Raw genomic sequence first — 20,172 nt, 5'->3', positions numbered from 1 at the left:
GTTATAGTAAATATCATGTGTGGTGGGGAGAAGCCCGTCACATGAGGATGATTTTATTTAAGAGATTAACTCAATATCCTATTGAAGAACAAATGTATGATCTATTTATGACTGACTGATGATGGTGCTGTGGTGCAGCAGCTTATACATACAGGAAAGCTTTGCTTATTCTTCCTCTTACAGCACACATTTGGTAAATGATACAGTGTTAATGCAGGATAATGCAGAAGGTTACAGTTTACTGCTGAGTCCTCCATGTGCCTCGTCATTTTCTGTGTAACAAAAGACATGTAACACTTCAGGGTAGTAGAAAATAAATCATTCTCTTCTCCTTCCCCCCTTGTAGTCACTTGCACCCCTGCCATTTTTTCTGCTCCTCTGTCCTGTAAAAACCTTAATCAAACACATAGTAAAGCAGCACAGTAAATCATATACTGTTGAAGCTACAGAGGTTCAGATGCCATTATAGTACATGCTTTGTGTGTGTACTGTAGGAAATTGTATTTGTTCAGTGTGATAGGAATCCAGTCTTTTTATAGGTTAAAGTAAAGATGCAGACTGTCAATAACGGCAAAATCTATACCTGAGGTTTGCAGTTTTTTATTTTTAGAGAAAAAAAAAAAACGAATACCCAGATTTCTGCTTCACCCTTGTTTTGTGTCCTCATGCATCCAACGTTTTATTCTGCTCCTACAGTTAACCCGAGTGATGAGGACAGCTCAAAATATACTTCACTTAATAGAGAATGAAGAGAGTAATGGGGCATGATAGCCCTGAAAATATCTTTAAAACTAATGCCCTTCCCTTCTAGCTCACATGTACTTTGTGTTTACAAATCAGCATGTTATTGTCATTTTGAGCATGTTAGCATGCCGATGTAAGCATTGTGCTCACACCACTGCTAGTTGTTTTCACTTTTGCAAGAAGACTGATATAACTGCAGTTAATTGTTAAAAAAATATAAATATAATAATCACATTTAAAATAAATAAATAACAGTTGTATAGTGTATACTTGAGGTTCATTATTCAGTGTTCTCATGTGATCTGTGAAAGTGTTGTCATTATCAACCATGGGAGCAGGTTCTTCTTTGAAAGTACTAAAGTTTGGGTTCATTTCACTTTGTAAAAACACACCCACTCTTAACCAAACCTGCGCAAAATTATGCACGTAATATCACCCCGTGCACAGGACTCTTTGGTTATTTCATCGTTCACTGGCTTGCATTATTGTGTTTTAGTAATTTTCTGTTGTTATTTGTTTTCAATGTCACATGGAAACACTGCTGTGCACATTAAAGGTGACCTAGGACAAATGCTGCATATAATATGTATGCTTGGAGTGGTGTGTGTGTGTGTGTGTGTGTGTCTGTGTGTCTGTGTGTCTGCTTGCATAAAAGAACATTGTGAAGCAGACTTTTTTACGTTAGTGTGAGCCTGTGTACCTGTGTGCGTGTGTCTGTGTGTGTCTGTCTGTGTCTGTCTGTGTGTGTCTGTGTGTGCGTGCGTGCGTGCCTGCGTGTTATATGCCATTCTCCCCAGTAATGTCAAACTCCAGGGACCTCCTGTGGACTCAGCTTGCTATTTGACAGGCATGTTGATGAGAAGCCTGCAGCCCTGTATTTCCTGTCTGCTCTGTGGGATAAAGGCAACTGTAGGTATCAAACCAGTTTGAAATTAAAACATTTTTTAATTTAAATTATATTTAGTATATAAAGTGATCTCTTTTTGTAGTCACACATGTAAATTTCAATGTATTGCTAATCATTTTTGTATAGGAAGGACAGGAAAAAAGAGAAGCCGTTGAATGTGCACAGCTGATGTTAACTAGCTTTATGGTTGTTTTATTTACATTTTCATCCTTTATTTAAGGATGATTTCCTTTCATTGGGAATTTTTTTCCCCCAAAGAGACCGTGGACATGATTTCCAGAGGAGGTTGGGTATTACCCCGAAAATATTCAAAACCAATATCGGTGCTGATACTTGGTTACCATTCCAAATGAAACTTCTTGTCATTACTGTGACTTTACAGAGTTGACTCGAGTCTCAAACCATGAATGCTTAAAGCCCCTCTCTACTCAAAAAAATGGCTTGCTTTTTATTAGTTTGACACTAGAGGTCAGTTTTTACATTCAACTGCTGAAGGAGGAAAGTGTCTCTGTGAGATCACCTTAAATCTTTAGTTTAACACATGCATGCACATGATAACACTGTACTGAGACATCGCAACTTGTGTCCAGTATGCAATTTAGACGTTCGATGTGGAAATCTCAACTCCAGTGCGTTTACACGAACAATGGACTTCATAGTAGTACTACTAGTTAAACCTTTTGAAATGAGAAATATTTATGTATTCTGGATATTTGTATTGAGGGAGAAGGTTAGAGAAGGAGTAGAATTTTAAAAAATTTTAATGGGCTCGTCAATAGTTTTTGTAGAAACAAAACACTGAAATTATTATTACAAGCAGATTAATTATATGTTTTCAAACATGTCTGTAAGGAATCTTTACTAGTTCATTAAATTTGAGGTGTTGCCTGACACAGCTACATTGTATGCTGTACCATTTTGATATATATGATCTGATATGAAGCTGTGTGGAGCCCACTCTGGAGGCTTGATTTTAAATTTGAGTGGGGTAGACAGCTAATCACTATCCTACATCATCTTCTTCCTCTTCTGCTTTAGCTTGGCACAGTAGCGACAGCGACTAGCCCAAATCTTGTACCCAGGATGCTTATTACCTTATTGACTTGACACTAATGAGATACATGCTACCTAATGGCACTCCACTCATTTCATATTAGTCATCAGCATGGAGATATTTTGACTGCCAGCTCTGGGTTTAAATTCAATTTCAGTGGGAAGATACCAGTCTCCCATGCAAACACAAATTCTGAAAAAGGTACACATTTTCTCACGTATGGTGTGTGTATGCATGTATAGTGATGCGTAATGGGACTATCTACACTCATTAGTCGTGAGGAGGCTCTTTAGGCATGAAAAAGTTCTTATCCAGGTACCACAGTAGAAACTTTACTGCCTCCGCAGCCTTTTGATCTTCCCACACACAAACAAACTCGCCTGAAACAAAGGCAAACACATGCAGACACAGAAAAACACACACAGACGTAAATACTCACTCACACTATGCAGACACTCACAGTTTAGTGGTGAGTAATGAGACCGTCTTATACACTATTCAGACATGCACTAGCTCCTGCCTAGGTGCTGTAGTTCCTGTTTTCCATAATTCATGTCTCTCGCCTGCAGAAGTGTCTCATAAGGAAATGAGGCCAGATGAATAAAGCCTTCACAGGGAGAAGCAGTTGGTACTTTGGTGGGCAGTGAGGGGGCCAGCTGGTTAGAAAGGGCCGCCCACTGACGAGAAGTCGCTATTTTGACCCCTAATGTGTGTTCATCTTTAGCCGTGAAGGTGTGTTTTCTGTCTGTGAAAATTGTCCTTCAGCCTCTGCTGGTTGCTGTGTTGCTATGGTGTACTGGTCGCAACAGTAAAACGCATCAGAATAGTGTAATTTCTATATTCTCAGTGAACCAGTTTATATCATTATAAACACACACAATCTTTTTTATCATACCTCAATATGTACAAATATACATACATCCACGGGCAGCACAATCTTCTAAATTAGAAAAAAATAAAAATGATAGAAATGGTGCATGTAAATCCAGGGTTGCATTAAATACAGGAAATGACAATGACGCCTCATTCCTGAGGCCGGTTTAAGAACATTAGGGCTTTACAATGATGAACTGCCAGTCAGGCTCATGAGTTATGGCCTTTCAAGTTCACATTTGGCATTAGCTATCAGGATTTGATTGTTGATGTTTAATCGTTATGAGAGTTTCAAGTTAAAAACGCTGAGATAACCTGCAAGAATTTGTAAACCAGTTAAAATGGTCAGACATACAGTACCAACATAGCTATGGAATTATGTATAAAACTTGTTTTGTAAAAAGCTAAAAATACCAGGTAAACTGTTCAGGCACAATGAGTGGGCCTATTATTCTAACATATTTGTCCTGAATGAAAAATATTTTGCTTCTGTATCTCATGGTTCAAAAGCTAAATGCTTTATAAATGGTAACATGGTGACAATATTCACACCATTAACCTCCTGCAAACAGACAAACAGACTAAAAAAACAAAAGTTGACCAAAAATAAATAGGTAATGATTTAAAGACTCATATCTTTGCTCACAAATGACCTTGAATGAATGTCAAATGGGTTAGTTTTCATATCTGAATTTAAGACAATCTGAAATCATATAACTTATTCTTCAGCCTGAAACCTTAAAATGAGAGAATTAGACAGTCTGGCTCCAATATGATTCTTAAAGAAGTGTGGCTTAATTTACATTTTCACTCTGCGTTAGGCACCTTCACTTCTTTACCCCACTCTTAATTTACTGTTGTAACTGCTGTTACTCAGTTTGTACTGGCATATCCATAAGCAATGCTCCTACCCAAAGCGGTGATAATTACTAAAAACCATTCCGTTTCATATCTCAGACACTTTTCCGATGGCTCCAGGCGGAGCTCTAGCTTGACCGCAGAGGTACATCAATGCGTCTGCGAGTGGAGGAACGCTTTAATTGATTCAGTGTGAGCCGGGGAAACCGACGCCATCAGCAGCCGCAATCACCTGCAGGTGCAAAACCAGCTTTTGTATGGTTTAGAACAAGAGACGGTCTATTAATATAGTGGTGAGTTTGATGCCCACTGATGACCCTTAGATATCAACAATGAAAGGTCTCAACTGGGATTCTGAACATGAACTGTTTGATTACGTTACATTGTTCTGTTGTGGAGAATGAAACCACATCTGCTGCTGCCTGTCAGAGTTTAAGGCAAATTAATTATTTCACTTTTCCCTTTGTTAATAATGTGACAGACCCATCACAGCTAATTGCACAAGCTTTATGAAACATGAATGATGAATGCAGCTGTACCCGGTTTAACAATATGGAACAGGGAGAAATGTCTCTACATTCAGAAGCAAAGAAGCAAGGGGAATGTGACTAACTTAAGCAGAGCTTGAGCAATGACTCAGCATCTGCTCCGCTGCTCTCATTATCTGTCCTCTCTTTCTCTTGCCCTCTCTCAGTAAATATCAGTGAAAGATGTCGGGTATCTATGTCCAGGAGGAGGCGTCGTAAATAACAGCCGCTGAGAGATATGGCGTTCGATACAGGAGAAATGCGAGGGAGGAGAGGAGCTATAGGAGGCGAGTTTGATTAATGAGCTGGTGTAAAGGAACGAGCGGGGGGTAGATTGATCCATGGCCACACCAGCCGTTCTGACACTCTTTTTCTTTCTGAACAATTTCAAGCACTTCTGTGTCCATGTTGATCACTGTGTAAGGACTTATTAGCCACCTGTGTATCCTCTTTTTACAGTTTGCTGTAGCACTTGGGAAGGAGGTCCAGAAATCTCAGCCATGGCTCTTTGGGTTTTTGAATTAGTTTTTGTTGCTTTTCACCCACCCCGTATGTAATGTGTTGTATGTCAGACCCACAGACTTTCAGAATCAACAAATTCTAAACACCTTCTCGACCTCTCCGGGAATCCATACTACCTCAAGTCGAGTCAAGTTTATTTGCATAACCCATTATCACATACGATATCTCAAAGGCCCAAAACAGCATCGGTTCCCGACCACGCCTGAACTCAAGACAAGGAAATAATTAAAAAAAAAAGAAATCCTAAACCTGCAAGTAAAAAACTAACAAAACAAAACAAAACAAAACAAAACAAAAGCAAGAGAGAGCAACCCCTCCTCATATAGCTTGGTGGAGCTGTGGGTGGGAAAGGGCAATTATAAAAGCACAAAAAGCACATAGTTCAAAAAGCAATTATTAGCAATCCACCAATCCAATAAGGGATATTCAAGGTCCAAAGAAATGTTCCAATAAACAGGCAAAAAGTTCTCTACTGTTTTCTTGCCTTTCTGGTGTCTTGCCTTTTATTTTTCCTGTCCACCTCTGAACATCTCCTGTGCAACATAAACATCAGTTATACATCAATGCTGTTTAAAAACCATCAGCAGGTCTAAAAGACAGAATGAAAGCATGCCAGTGACATTTAAAGAATCTGAGCAGAAAGATAAGGGCCGGATTGGTGAATGTGGAGACTTTGATGGCGTGGAGAAGTGGAAGATTAGAATGGGAATAAAAATTCACTCTTACAGGAATAATAACTAATTATTCACTCATCATTTTCTGCAGTAACATATCAGAGGCAACAACACATCCCTAATGTCCCATCTAATGTCCAGCCTTATAGACTCATTCTTAACTCAGTGTGGCATTAATCAGTGAGTTTACACCTCCGACTCTTCTCTGTATTCGTTGGCTTAAAAATGCAACTAATGTGTGTGAGAAGCTTGTGTTTCACATCAGATTTTGCTTTGTTGCCTCCTCTCTAGAACACTCAGAGACAACAGCTGTACCGCCCTTTGTATCCGCCCTGACATTTTTAGAAAGGCAGTATAAATCTATCTCGATGTTCACCGGAAAATGATAAATGGCAACAGTATAGCATTACTAGAGGCCTTGCAGCCATTACGATACAAATCTCATGGAGTGACTTCCTATAGTGTGATGGAAGGCAACAACAGCAAAAAATACTGAAAAGAAGCTAGTTACAGTGTTAAATGTTCTCCTGCACGTACACTGTCGCTCACATTGTCTCATTTGTATTTTGTATTTCGCATGCGTCTTGCAGGGGGTGTGTGTGTGTGTGTGTGTGTGTGTGTGTGTGTGTGTGTGTGTGTGTGTGTGAGCACGTGCATGCAGGTGGTCCGGTGCATTTATTCAAATTAAAGAGAGAAATGGCGAGTGAGAGATGGATTGGGGAATGGGAGGATTAGCGGAGATGACTTGGGCAGAGCATTGTGGATGTTTTCCTCTGGCTAATCCCTGTGATTGATGACTTGGCTCCGTTAAGTCTCTGTGTTGGCGGCCCTGTCAATTACTCATTAATCCTTCTAAGTGTTTACTTCATTTTGGGCCTAAACTGCTTCTGTATGCACAGCAAATATACATGTGCAGGCTCACACACGTGGCAAAACAGTATACACAAAGACACATGGGACACATTAAAAATAAACTTCTGGTATTTGTCAGCTTGGATGTTAGTTATTTTTGTCCATAATGACTACTGGTCATTTACTCACAGCTGTCAAGAATGTCATTGATTGGGACGAGGAGCACAAGCCTCTGAGAGCTTTTCAAAAACACTTAATGTAACAGAAATAATTCAAAATGTTCTCTTTCAGTGTAACTAAGGTAAACAGAGAAAGTAGTCCTCGATGTTATAGCAACATGCCCAGCATAACAGTCTCTGCTAGATTTTAAGTTTCAAAAATAAAATGCCAGTTTTTATTGACTGTTGCTGTACAGTATGATAAATGGAGACTCTGTGTTGGGCTGTGCACAGCTATACAGTGAAATATTATTATGACCATATATAGTCATAAAGGACAAAAATAAGAAATATTAAGACCGAAGTTGACAAATACTGGAATTTTTTCCTTTAACTGGTGCATGTTAACATCCACATGAGATTACTATACATAACCCTGGGGACAAAAAGTGACAGGAATAGTTTATACAAAATTAAATAAAGTCCTAATAATTTTATATTTGTCACACCCAAAATCATCAGCAGACATTTGGTATGCGGTATACACCGGCAAAAATGTCAGGACTTTGAATTGTTAATCTAATACTAATATTTATTACAAGCTTTGACATCAGTACAATACATAAAGCAATAATAAAGCAAAAAAAGTCACAATAACTGTTTCATTCCTGGAGCCCAAACAATATAAACATTATTGTTGTAATTTATTCTGACTGCGCTGTGAAACTGGCACATTGTGTCTCTACCTGTCAGAGTGACACATGCAAACTCAACAGATGTGAAAACGAGCGCATGTGATTCCTGCGTTTATTCTTTGCTCTCGCTCAGCGCCAGGGAAACACTTCATCGGCGGTCTCTCAGGCACGCACGCTGCCGGTTACACGCTTCTCCTTTCCCCCAAAGGCACAAACGCATACAACTGATGAATGGATCGGACTTTGAAAATTGTGCCAACACTGCACAGCATCAGCGGCTATGATCCATTCACATCGCTGACAGATCCGCTTGCCTCCCAGCCGCGCTCTGGTTCCCAACATGCCATCAAACAAACACATTCCTGTTTTGTTTCAGCTCGTTTGTTTTCTAGAGCACACCAGGCCTGTCGTCACTACTCGCTACTTTAATTGGACAAACACATGCTGGACCCATAATGCAGCAGTGAGAGTAACAAGTCCTTTATTCTCCTGACCTTTCTTTAAGCTAATTTATATTTTAAAAAATCCTTTTTGTGTATTTTGTATTACTGGTAAGATTATGTCACTAGGTTTCTAAGTTAAAATACCCATATGTCTAGGTTCCTTTGTTTGATTTTACTCTGGACACCATGGTTATTAAAGCCACAAGATCCAAATTTGGTGCAATAACTGGCACCAAGCAAAGGGGAGCAAAAAGCAACCCCTCAACTGAGTGTGATAACCTGAAGATCAAGTACGTCACATCCATAAGCCTTAACATCAACTTAATGGAGCAGCCATCTTCAACACTGCACCAATACATGCATTAGAAACAAAATGTACTGTAGTATTTATGGAAAAATTATATAATTTTATATGATTAGCTGTGTTTTTACACTTCACCACACCACTCGCTGCGTCTCGTAGCCATTACACCTAATTCACACATACGGATTTGATCAAGTTCCAATTTTAAAAGAGTATGCATGCTTGCATTCAACACGTAATTTAATTTAATTTGGGTAGGGTTTTTTGCACATTGCCTCAATAGCAGGGCATGATGAAGTAGTTCCTTTCCAGAACATTGTTTTTCCATTCACTGTTTCTATTATTCAAGCCCCAGTAGCTCGTTAAAGTTATATAGTAGAAAATTGGGATGCTATTGACCATAACTATAAAGTTTTCCTCCATTAGTTCTTTTGTGTTGTTGAGGAGTGGAAAACAACTGAGCTTCCATTTAACGATGGAATCAGAGCAAGCTGGATTAGTTGTCTCCCAGTTGTTACTCTCACACGTCAGAGGATATTTACTGTACATCAAGTGGGACCTTTCTCCTGTTGCACTGCTGGAGGCGTTTTGAGTCTTTGAGGAGTGTCTCCACAATGTCAGAGTATATGTGTGAACAGGACATTAGAGAAGCCGCATCTCCCAGCACTTCTGCAATTGGCTTCGGCATTCAGCCATGATAGGTAACTCTGTGTGTGTTCATGTGAATTTTGTGGGACTGTTTGTCCGTTGTTATGTTATGCCGTCTTGTTGAGCGTTCAGTCGATACAGGAATAAATTGATTCAGAAATTGGTTTTCCCATTTAATTAATAATTTCAGTTGAGATAATTAGCGTTTAGGTTACAGTAAAAGTTAAGATAAAGTCTGTGCCCATCTCAACAGAAATGGTTGCCAGCTTATCATTGGCAGCCATTTTGCTAAATTGGCAACCAATTTTTGGCAACCAGAGGCCAAAAATTACTGGCAGAAGGTTTATTGAGATTTTTTTGTGTGAGGCAAGAGAAGGGTGCATTGCAGCAGTAATCAAACCGTGATGAAATGAAAGCATAAATTACTTTCAGATAAGAATAAACCTGAGTTTTGTCAGCTGGAAAAAACAAGATTGGACAACTGAATTTATATGTCAGCTGAAATTTAGGTGCTTATCAAATATAATACCAAGGTGCAACCTCAATAGTTAATGTTAGATGAGAGGGGACCAAGATGGGAGGAAATTTAATTCTGTGATTAGTCTTGACCTGTGATAAATTGAAGATCAGATTTTAACTGTAGAAAATCAGATGTTATCCTTATTAATACCTGCAATCCACAAGGGGAGGTATAATTGTGTGTCATTGGCATAGAGGGAGTAACTGATGTCGTGTTTAATGATATTAACAAGTGTTAGCATGGAAATGGAAAATATTAAGGGCCAGAGGACGAAACTCTGTGGAACTACATATTTTAACGTTACTATAGGCGATTGATAACTCCAAATTTCCACACAGATGTTAAGACGTTCAATTAAAATACTATGATTAACAGTGTCAAAAGCTGCAGACGGATCCAACAGGAGTAAAACAGTGTGTTGACCATAGTCTGTTTTTTTTATACATAACCTGTCACACTGGCTAACTTCATATTAGCACATGTCAACATCTAATGATTCCTATCAACTTTGGAGATTTAGTGACTCTATTTGAAAAAGCGTTTGCAGTACCACTGGGGCTATTTAATTGAGACTCTTTACGTAACTAGGGTTTATGGTTTAATCCCTCATGTCTCATAAGTCTTTTCATACTCTACTGACATCAGGTACCTTTTAAACATCCTACAGTATATGACCATGCATTTCTAAGTGATGAAATTGGATGGTTGCTTCTGCTGGGCTTTGTGCAGTCAGCTTTCGTGTATAAAATGGATTGCCTGGACCCTCATGAGGGCATATTGTTTTTTTCCGTGACATTGCCTGAAAGCAGTTTACCTGCCATTGCCATTTCCCATTATGCTCTGCTATATATTCCATTATTTTCCCAGTGCTGTTTGTTGTGCTTGCAAGCAGTGCCGTGCTGCATCAGCCCAGTGTCACAATCAGCACTTCCCTCCAGGGACGACGCATTAGGACCACTGTATCACATCTGCTTAGTCGATTACCACTGTTTCTTATTCACAGGATGAAGTAGGCTGTTAAACCCACTGCCCTCTCTCCATCAGCTGCATTCCCCTCCATATATTTTTTCTTCCATGTGTGTCTTTTTGTCCTAACTTCCTGTATACCTTCCCGCTACCTTCCGCCATAGCTGTAATGTCTGGCTCGACAGTGCCTGTTCGCTTAGCTTCCAAACAAATGGCGGTTATATCTTTTTGTTTCTGCAGGTGAAGTCCCACCCACTGATCTGTAATAGGTCTGTAGCGTGAGTGGGTCCCACCCCCTGGAAAATTTTTTACATCATTGGAAGCAGGAAGTGCAACACTGAAATCCATAATTCTCCCGTCTCAGGGGAAAATGAGGGAATGATGCATGACCATTCAAAAATATGACTGGGTTTCTAATGATACAAAGCTTAATGCAAATGGGTGAAGTTTCTCTTTAAACACTGCTCATGCACCATTAGCCTGTTTTGAACTACAAATAAAACTGAAGCTCTGTAGCTGGTTGGCAAAGTGTCTAATAGAGAAGCCAATGTTCTTAGATTAAACAATCACTAAATAATTTAAGTTATTTACCTGCTTGAGATTGTGTATGCTGCCGTGCATTTAGAGCCTTTTGAATTTAAATTTTAAAGGTTCTTCTGCAGTGATATCATTATTCTATAGAAATTACTATTCTCCTTTAAATTTATCTTAGTCTACAATATGTACTACAGGACACTGTTTTGTACTAACACAATATCAAGTGTTGATGGACCACAGTCAAACTATGAACTTGTAACACCACCAACAACAACTAAACTGTTAAAATATTTAATGCTTTACTTTTTGTACTCTAAGATGTTCCTTGAACTTTCCACATTTTGTTTTCAGGAAATATCACCCCAGTTTCCTTTTTTGCAACATGTGCAACGGTGCAAACGGTGCAATCCTGATTACATTTCAAATCCAAAGACCCCCTGCTGATGTCTGATGGCTCAGAGGAATGTGTCGTGTCATGTGCTGGTGATGTGCATTGTTCAAATCAAGAAGATAGCCTGTGTTATCAACACTGTCAGAATTTTGACACAATAATGAAATAAAGCAGACAGGCAATTTTCCTTTTTGTTTTCCTGCTGTTTTTGGTTTTGTGTGCCTTTCTGTATGCAAGTAGTAGTCTTGTCTCTCTCTTCTCTGTGAGTAAAGGCTACTAGCAGTGTGCCTGCTCATGTGTTGCTGAATCTGTGATATACTTTCAGCTACACCTCACCGTTGATTCAGCTTATAAAGAGGAGCTGGAAGAGGGAGGGAGTGATGACAGGCATTTTGGTCCAGTCAGTGATCTTCAGTGCTGACAGGGTTTTGTTGCCTCAGAATTTGAAAGAAGTTATCTCTCAGAACAAATCACGATTGTGAAATTGATTCAGCTTGATTGTTGTACTCAAGGAGACAGGCCTATACAGGCAATACACAGCCCTCTGACAAGTAATAATTTGAGTTGTTGCTTGCAGCATATGTAAATAGGCATTTCAACAGAGTAGTCATAGTTCAATGCAAGTATTGTAGGAAGAAGACAACACAATGAAGTAAGATGGGGGGGGTTAGCATTATTTGTGGTCACTGAAGAGGACAATGGAGTAACATTGTACTTCGTGGCAGCATTTATTTTTTGGGATTCCTAAGGGCCACAGAGCTACTTTGAGAAAGTATGTTGACTGACCTTATACACAGGTTCCGCAGAACAGACTATTAGACGGTAGTTTAATGTAATAAGAAAAGGCAATACTAAAACGTAGTAACACATCAGAGAATGACATGAAATGGCCTAAAAATTGTTTATCAAGAGATGAAATAATTCTGATGTGTTTATTGTTTTTAATGATGCCAAGCAATGACAGATCACTTACAATAAAAAAAGAGAGCATTTTTAATGTGATTTGACAGGAAAAACAAGAATTCACTGCAAATACAGCCTTTTGATGCTGATATCTGAACTGTGAGAGCTGCTGTTTGTACTTCTGGTATAAATTTAACTATGTCCACAAATGGCATTGTACTTTGCTAAGACTGTACGTGTTCACCCCTCATATTTGCTTGTTACTAATGTACAGGATACCAAGGCATCACTGAGGTCTGGAGTGTGCTGGTTTTGATAATATCGTGGTGACATCTCACTTATATGCATCTTGAGTCTGGGACAGATTTCTGGCCTGTGATTACTTTAAGATCCCTGGGGATCACTGGGTAAGGAGACCCAGTTGCAACTATGACCCTGACATGGATGAAGGATTTGATATGATATGCCTGTAGTCTTTTACACACATTGACGATAGCAAACTGTATGGAAGCTTTTCAAGCAGAGTCGTTTCCATTCCATTCAGACAAGTTTAAGCACTGAGGTGTGAACATTGTCCCAGAATAATCTGTCATATCATTTTTAGTCTGAAATGACAGAAGAGGGCCTGTTTGTGTTTGTGGTGCACAAGGATTGGTTTGAGTATTAAGAGCTTCAACCCTGTTTGGTCTGATTTCTCCAGACCACCAGGCACATGGGAATACATTGATCTGCAGAGGGATAGCACATACAGCAAGCTATCAGAAGGCAATGAGGCACAGCCGACAGCAATTTAAAGCAGAAGTATGTCAGAAATGTGTTTGTGTGCGTGTGTGTGTGTGCGCATGTATGTGTGTGGGTGTTTGGGTCATTTGGGGTTTATTTGGTGGTGGAGAACCATGGCAATAATTGGTTTCTTCTCTGTAATCTTTAGATTTCTCCCAAATTGTGCGGTGTGTCTCACTTTAATATTCACTGCTACAACCTGACACTATACCATGCATGTATTCATGTGGGTGTTTGCTATGGTCTTACAAAATCAAATTAAATTGATTGAAGTGTGGATTTGTTGGTAGTGTTTGCTCTTTGACCTCGTATATGTTTTATTTTTTTTATTTTGACTTGTTTTTATAATGTGTTCTGAATTCCCTCTCGTCTCCTCTCCTCTCCTCTCCTCTCCTCTCCTCAGGTGCTGAAGGGCAGTAAAAAACTTTGTCTCTCTGTGCGTTCAGTCGGTCGGATTCCAGGTGGCTATGTCACCAACCATGTTTATACCTGGGTTGACCCTCAGGGTCGCAGTGTGTCCCCTCCTCCTGACCTCCCTGAACATCGGAGTGCCACCCTGAGAAGAACTGACAGCCAGCGACGCAGCAACATGCAGCTACTGCAGGAGGGAGATGAAAAGAAGGTGAGGCTTTACATGGGGAACAAAACACTGAAGAGCTCGAGTGTTTCCTTTTTTTTTTTTTTTTTTTTTTTACACAAATCTCATTTGTTAATTAAAAAACTATCTGGGGGGAAAGGTAAAATATAAAAAATGTAAAAAGCATGTGCCCAGGACTGTATGATTTAAAATTATTTACAGGTGGTCATGACATTAATTTATTAAAAATATTTGTTGTCCCTTATATCTATTATACACTTTTAACAGTTTTTGTTTGCGATCAACATGTTGCTTGAAAGTATAATCTCAACAATTTCTCTAGAACTCTCAAAGTAAAAGCACAAGCTGAATTACGCCAAGCTCATATAAGCAAGTTGTTCACACAGCTTTTGCGTCAGTCACTGTGGTCTGACATGGCCATGAATGAATCAGCTTGATCATGAACATTAACTGTTGAAATGCCTTACTGGACAAACACAACTAATACTGGGCCATCGTCAGTCCTTACGGAAAACATGGAGGTTGTTCTGGAAACATTACATTTTAAACTAAACCACCCACCAAAACCAGTGTCTGAAATTGTTTCAGACAACAAGTCGATCATGCATTTGCAGAATCATGCTTCAATTATATTTGCAATGCCCACTTTTAGTGGCTGGTGAAGGGTTTTAGTTTGAATGGTAATCAAATCCCGTCATCATCTGGTTCCAATGTGACAGTCTGGAAGAGTAAAAGAAAATCATAATAGTAAGACTCAGTAAAGGACAAGAGATGATGGACACTGAAAAATAAATAAAAAAACTTAAATAATAATAGTAATTGGACCTTCAGTCTTACAAAACTCCACCCTGTCACCACCTCGTGACCTGCAGGGAAGGATTTGTCAGAGCTGTTTAAAAGATTTATTACACTAGAACTTTCAATTTTTCAGCAGCTAAGAGCCACACATTAATCTTAACTGCCTCAGCCCCTTTAATTCAGGCTCTAGTCAGTGCCATGCAGATAACGTTTACAAAATATTAATTCAGTGTTCTGTAGATCGTTTGGCTGTTTTAAAAAAGAAGTTAATATCCATCTCTGATATTTAGGTGCTTCCAAAGATTAACTCTGAGAGAAAATCTATGTTATCTGAATATTTTCATTGGAATTGCCTCCAGGTTTGTGCTTTAAGGGCGATTAAAAGCTGTGCGCTGCATTAAACAAAGTAGAACATGGTGTCTTTGATATGTTGTACCAGATGGTCAAACCTTATGCTGCTATTCTATTACTTTATCTATGCTGTAGGTGACGTATGATGGCATGTGAAAAATAATAGCACTTGTCATGTCAGTTAGTAACAGTCAGACAAACATTTGGTGTTTTAATTACTAGAAACGAGGGATGTACTGAATAGTTTGAATCTTGGAAGCTTCATTCATAACGTTAACATTCAAATTCTAAATCGACATTCGAATGCTGCACAGGTCAGGACTAAAAAAACGTAGCAACCAGGATACATCATCGTCTTCTTCTCTCTCTTTTTGTCCATCTATCCGTCCCTTGCTTCTGAATGTGATATCTCAGGAGCGCCTTGAAGGAATTTCTTTTAACATAGTTCAAATGTCCACTTGGATTCAAGTATGAAGTGATTACAATTTGGTTGTTAAAGGTCATTTTGTATATCTATACTCTGCAAGAATCCACCTTTTAGAAATCAGTTACATTTGTGATGTATACATATTCACTGGAATGATACATATGTATCATTAATATGGTTCAACAACAACAACAAAAAAACCCAACTTGACTGGTTGGTGGAGGCATAAAACCGCAGCACAGTAATTCTAGTTTATTCATTTTTATGGTGATGACGTAAAATAATACGACATTTGAAGAAAACCTCAATAGAAGCTTTGAATGTATAGCCGTACTACAAACCCTTTCTGAGGCAACCACGTTGGTCTAGTGTCGCTATGGCTACAGGTGTTGCTCTTGTCTATCATGACATTAACAAGGGGGAGTGACTCATGTTCTCGCACAGTGCTAATTTTACTCATTATAATATGTGCAATATAATTCATGAATCCATGCTGTGACTGAATACACTTGTCTATCCCAAACGGCTCTGTGAATTCTGCCTCAGATTCCTTTGCTTACAAAACAGAGACACTAGACCACTGGGACTCCTTTTAGAGAGAAAAAGCATCCTGAAGTGATCCATAATAACAGCTCATGCCAGATAACACCATGAGCCCTAAGAGCTGCTTTGTGCTGCCAATAAAAGAAGGATGAGTCCAGTAATTAAAAATGATTCACCATATTCTGCACAAATGTCACAGAGAACATGCATGTTCTCCATATTCTCACAGAGCAAAGGTGGCTGGCTTACCTCCAATAAGTAGACAGTTGTTATTAAAAAAGAAGTGGAGCTCCATATGCACTGAATGAAAGTAAGATTTCTGTACCAGATGCCAAACCTACACCAGTGGGGAAGTAAGAGGGGTGAAACTGACATTGTTTAATATAGATATTTGCATATTTGTCATCCTGTAGTTGCCAGGGTACAACTGATTCCTATTTTCAGTCTTGGCAGAGACAGCTACATTAGGATCAAGCTAAGTAATCAAGGGCCTCATTGTGATAAAGGAAAATGTACAATTTAAAGTTTGGCACAGCTGAGTCACTGCTGAAACTCTCCCAGTGAACAGTGTAAACTTTAATGTGGTCTCTTTGCTTTCTAAATGTGCATATTTTGATCATCCAATTAGTCAAGTGAAAGATAGACAAAGCACATGCAAGTTTTTAATTTCATGAAGTATTGTTCAGTGCTTCACTGCAATTATCTGTGCAGTTGAGAAAGGGTCAAATCTCAAGTCAAAGAGACTTTTAAGTGTTCAAATTCTAATAGAACCTGAAATGAATTTAAAGTGGTAGTTCAGGTGGTGAAGGAACGTTAAGTAAACATTTGGATCATCTCCATGTAATGTTGGCTCTGATATTATACAAGCTAACGGCTCAAGGACCAAAGCAAATAGGTGCAGAATTAAGAGACACCCTTGATAAGATGACCCTGAGGCACCAAACAAAGAAGTGCAGATTATCCTGCTGGAATCTCTGCCAGTGGGTTAGAATAAAGCAGTTCTATCTGACAAAACCCTATGGCCTCCAGAACAGACCGCAAATAGCCCCACATAACTCTTTCAAAGTCTCAAGGCACTGGACAGCAGCTGGGAGGTGAATATACTGTATGTGGCTGAATATATAGCTATAGTATAGTGTAGCTATAGCTGGTAAAACTGGTATGATCATAGAACATAATCCAGTCTAAAAATGCATTAATGTAAGTGGGTTTTAACTAAATTAAGTTGGGTCCTTGTTGCTGCATATTGACTGTATATATAATCAGCCTAGAAGAGCCCAAAAATGTAAATGTCCAAAAATGTTCGTCTAGTCAGACTCACTCTCAGTGAGATGTGGCAGGTCCATTCTACTGTGAAATGCATCACACTTCACTCTGAAAAGTTATGTCTGATTCGTGCAGAATGCAGAACAGTAGGAGTGGACATTGTCATTAATCTGTGTGGGTTCAGATCCAATCGATGGATTATCAGCTAATTGCTTCCTCCCAGTGTTTGAATTACACCATAGCTTTCGGGTGAGCCCTATTTTTCAGAGGTGGGAGGGGTACTGTATACCTGCGCAAGCATACATAAATGTGCCCGCCTACAGTCAGAAATATGATATCAATACATTTAAATTCATACAGAGGATATTTATGCTGGGACAACAAAGAAACAGAACAACATTTCACTGTAGAAATGCCAATGCACAGTGGACATGCAATGGTTTGTGTTACTTTGTTAAACTGACCAGACTTAGGTGACATCTCATGACAATCCTGAACTTACCTAGTGTGTAATGGGTGTTAAGTGCACCCCCATGGAGCCCCGCATTGATGGCCACAGCAGGAATAGACAGCAATGTGTTTATAGACACAAATGATCTAAAATTGCTATGCGTGAATCAACATTCACATTGAAAAGTGCTTTACTATTAGCCTATTATTTATTTCAGGAACCTAAAGAGCCTCTGAATATTCAACCCAAGGCTGTGTGTCCTCCAGAGAAGGGAAGCATTGTGGATGTAAATGTTAGAGGTACCTTGCTGGATGGATTCCATTGCAACTTCTTTCAAACTAGTTAAATACTGCAGTGCTTACTTTGGTTCTCCAGCTTTCCTTTGTATCTAAGTTGCTTTATTGGCCACAGCATCTTCAGAAATGAATACCATTTAGGCTTCAGGTAATCAAGTTGCTGTAATGGTTTACGCAATAACACAAATGTGTGTTATATAAATTCAACATGAAACAACTAAACAAAAGTTTATAATTAGGGGGTTTGTAGTCCTCTATGACAACAAACTGAATACCTTTGGGTTGTGGACAAAACAAGTCATTTCAGCACATAATCTGGGGCTCTGGAAAACACTGAGGTTTTTCACGGTTTTGTGATATTTTATAGACCAAAGAACTCTGAAACTCTGAAAACTCTGAAAATAATCATTAGCCCCGAGATTAAATACAGTGCAAGATTAAATAACGTGGTAAATAGACATTTTTACAAATGCAGGAACTGGAATTATTTTGGCCCAGTCGTGTATAACCTGTAGGTATCATTAGCTCCCTGCAGCTGGATGTTTAATTGGGTGCTATTGCGGAGATATCTTGCAGTCATCCAAAATTTCCAGTTGATGGATTATTTGAATTCAAACAGTGTCAGATATTGTCCGCTCTGCTTATCAGGGGGAGTGACACAGATGAGCCTCGTACAAAAACCGATCGACCAATTTAAAGAGTCATTCCTCCAATCAGACCAGATTATGCCTCCTCATTAATGGTTTTGAATCACCACGTCTAAGTAGCTCCTGAAACTCTTTATGTTCTGCCGGAAAATCTCGGCTCAGAGCAGGGCTGTCATTTCTTCCGTGCATTGTGTTTCATCTCCATTTCAGTGTGAACAGCCCAGCACCACATGCAAAAATCTGGCAGCCTGTCAAGCAACATAATGCAGACTGCAAAATGTCATTTAAGATGTTGATATTGAAGAAGCGTCTGGTTCAAATTTTAGAAATTGAATCCCTGCTTCTGTCTTCTTTATCTGTTTCTCTGTCTGTCCTTAATAGGTCAACTTGGTTTTGGATGATGGCCGGTCTCTGGGTCTGATGATTCGGGGGGGAGCAGAATACGCTTTGGGTATTTACATCACTGGAGTGGACCAGGGATCAGCAGCAGAGTGTGGAGGACTCAAGGTATCACTACAGTCTATCTTTCACTCACTGTCTGTCACACACACACACACACACGGTCTCACTTTGATCAAACAAATCTGTGATATTTTAGATAAGAATTTAGTTATTACCATGCTCTGGTCTTGGCGTGCTTGCAGGGAAATGTTCAGAATAGCTTTTCAGCGCACTACTCCTCACCTAGTTTTGGTGCCTAAATATCCTTTGGTTGTCATCTTCAGTACTACTGTACTGAATTGAATTTTTTTCTGAACCATGTAGAATGTCAGCCACTTTATTTAAAAATGATACATTAACCACTTTATACTAATACCCCATCAATCTGCTGAGGCTTTGTAGAACAAACAAACAGGACCAGCATCTGCAGCTTCCCCTATCTGGTTCAGGCACTCTTGTTTGCTAGAAAGTGATGCATCGCACAGGAATAAACTGTATATCATTATTCTCTCAAGAGTATTACATTACTTTGCCTTCAAGGTAACATTGGAAACTTTCCGCAGTCAAAGATACATACCTTTTGCAGTTACTATAATTTATTTATTATTTTATGATAGCATTGATTCCTCAGAGGGAAGTCATTCCTTTCACCTGCTGTCCTTACAAGGATGTCAGAGCACAGGGTCAGGTCCAGAGCTGGTCAAGATTTAATGTAGTACATTAGAAGTGCAGAAACAGCCATCAGGGATGACGGTGTATCAGCACTGGGCCTGTCCATGATTAGATCTCTAACCGCTGGGACAGCCCATGTTCTTGGCTAGATCAGATTTGCTCTGCACATCTATTGTTTGCTCTGTCTAGTACACATGCATCTCTGACCAGTGAAATGTCCCTTCCTTATGAAAAAAGTTTTTTTTCAATGATTCTGTCACAGTAGCATGACCACACAGAAAGAGTAATTCCAATATGCCACTTTGTTTGCTTTACAAATGAAT

General features: G+C 39.2%; 1 protein-coding gene across 3 annotated transcripts in view; it reads left to right on the top strand.

Moving 5' to 3' along the window:
* whrna (whirlin a) overlaps nucleotides 1-20,172 on the top strand; it is a 132,538-nt gene that overhangs the window by 43,176 nt on the left and 69,190 nt on the right. For all 3 annotated transcript variants that reach the window (XM_051412021.1, XM_051412023.1, XM_051412022.1), the window contains 2 exons: nucleotides 13,763-13,981; nucleotides 19,118-19,243. In XM_051412021.1, the coding sequence (XP_051267981.1) occupies nucleotides 13,763-13,981; nucleotides 19,118-19,243 (345 nt within the window). The remainder of the gene's footprint in view (nucleotides 1-13,762; nucleotides 13,982-19,117; nucleotides 19,244-20,172) is intronic.

This window comes from Dicentrarchus labrax, unplaced genomic scaffold (genome assembly GCF_905237075.1).
Source record: "Dicentrarchus labrax unplaced genomic scaffold, dlabrax2021, whole genome shotgun sequence".
Taxonomy (NCBI): domain Eukaryota; kingdom Metazoa; phylum Chordata; class Actinopteri; family Moronidae; genus Dicentrarchus; species Dicentrarchus labrax.
The sequence above is the reverse complement of the archived record's forward strand: the minus strand, read 5'-3'. Positions and strand labels throughout refer to the sequence as shown.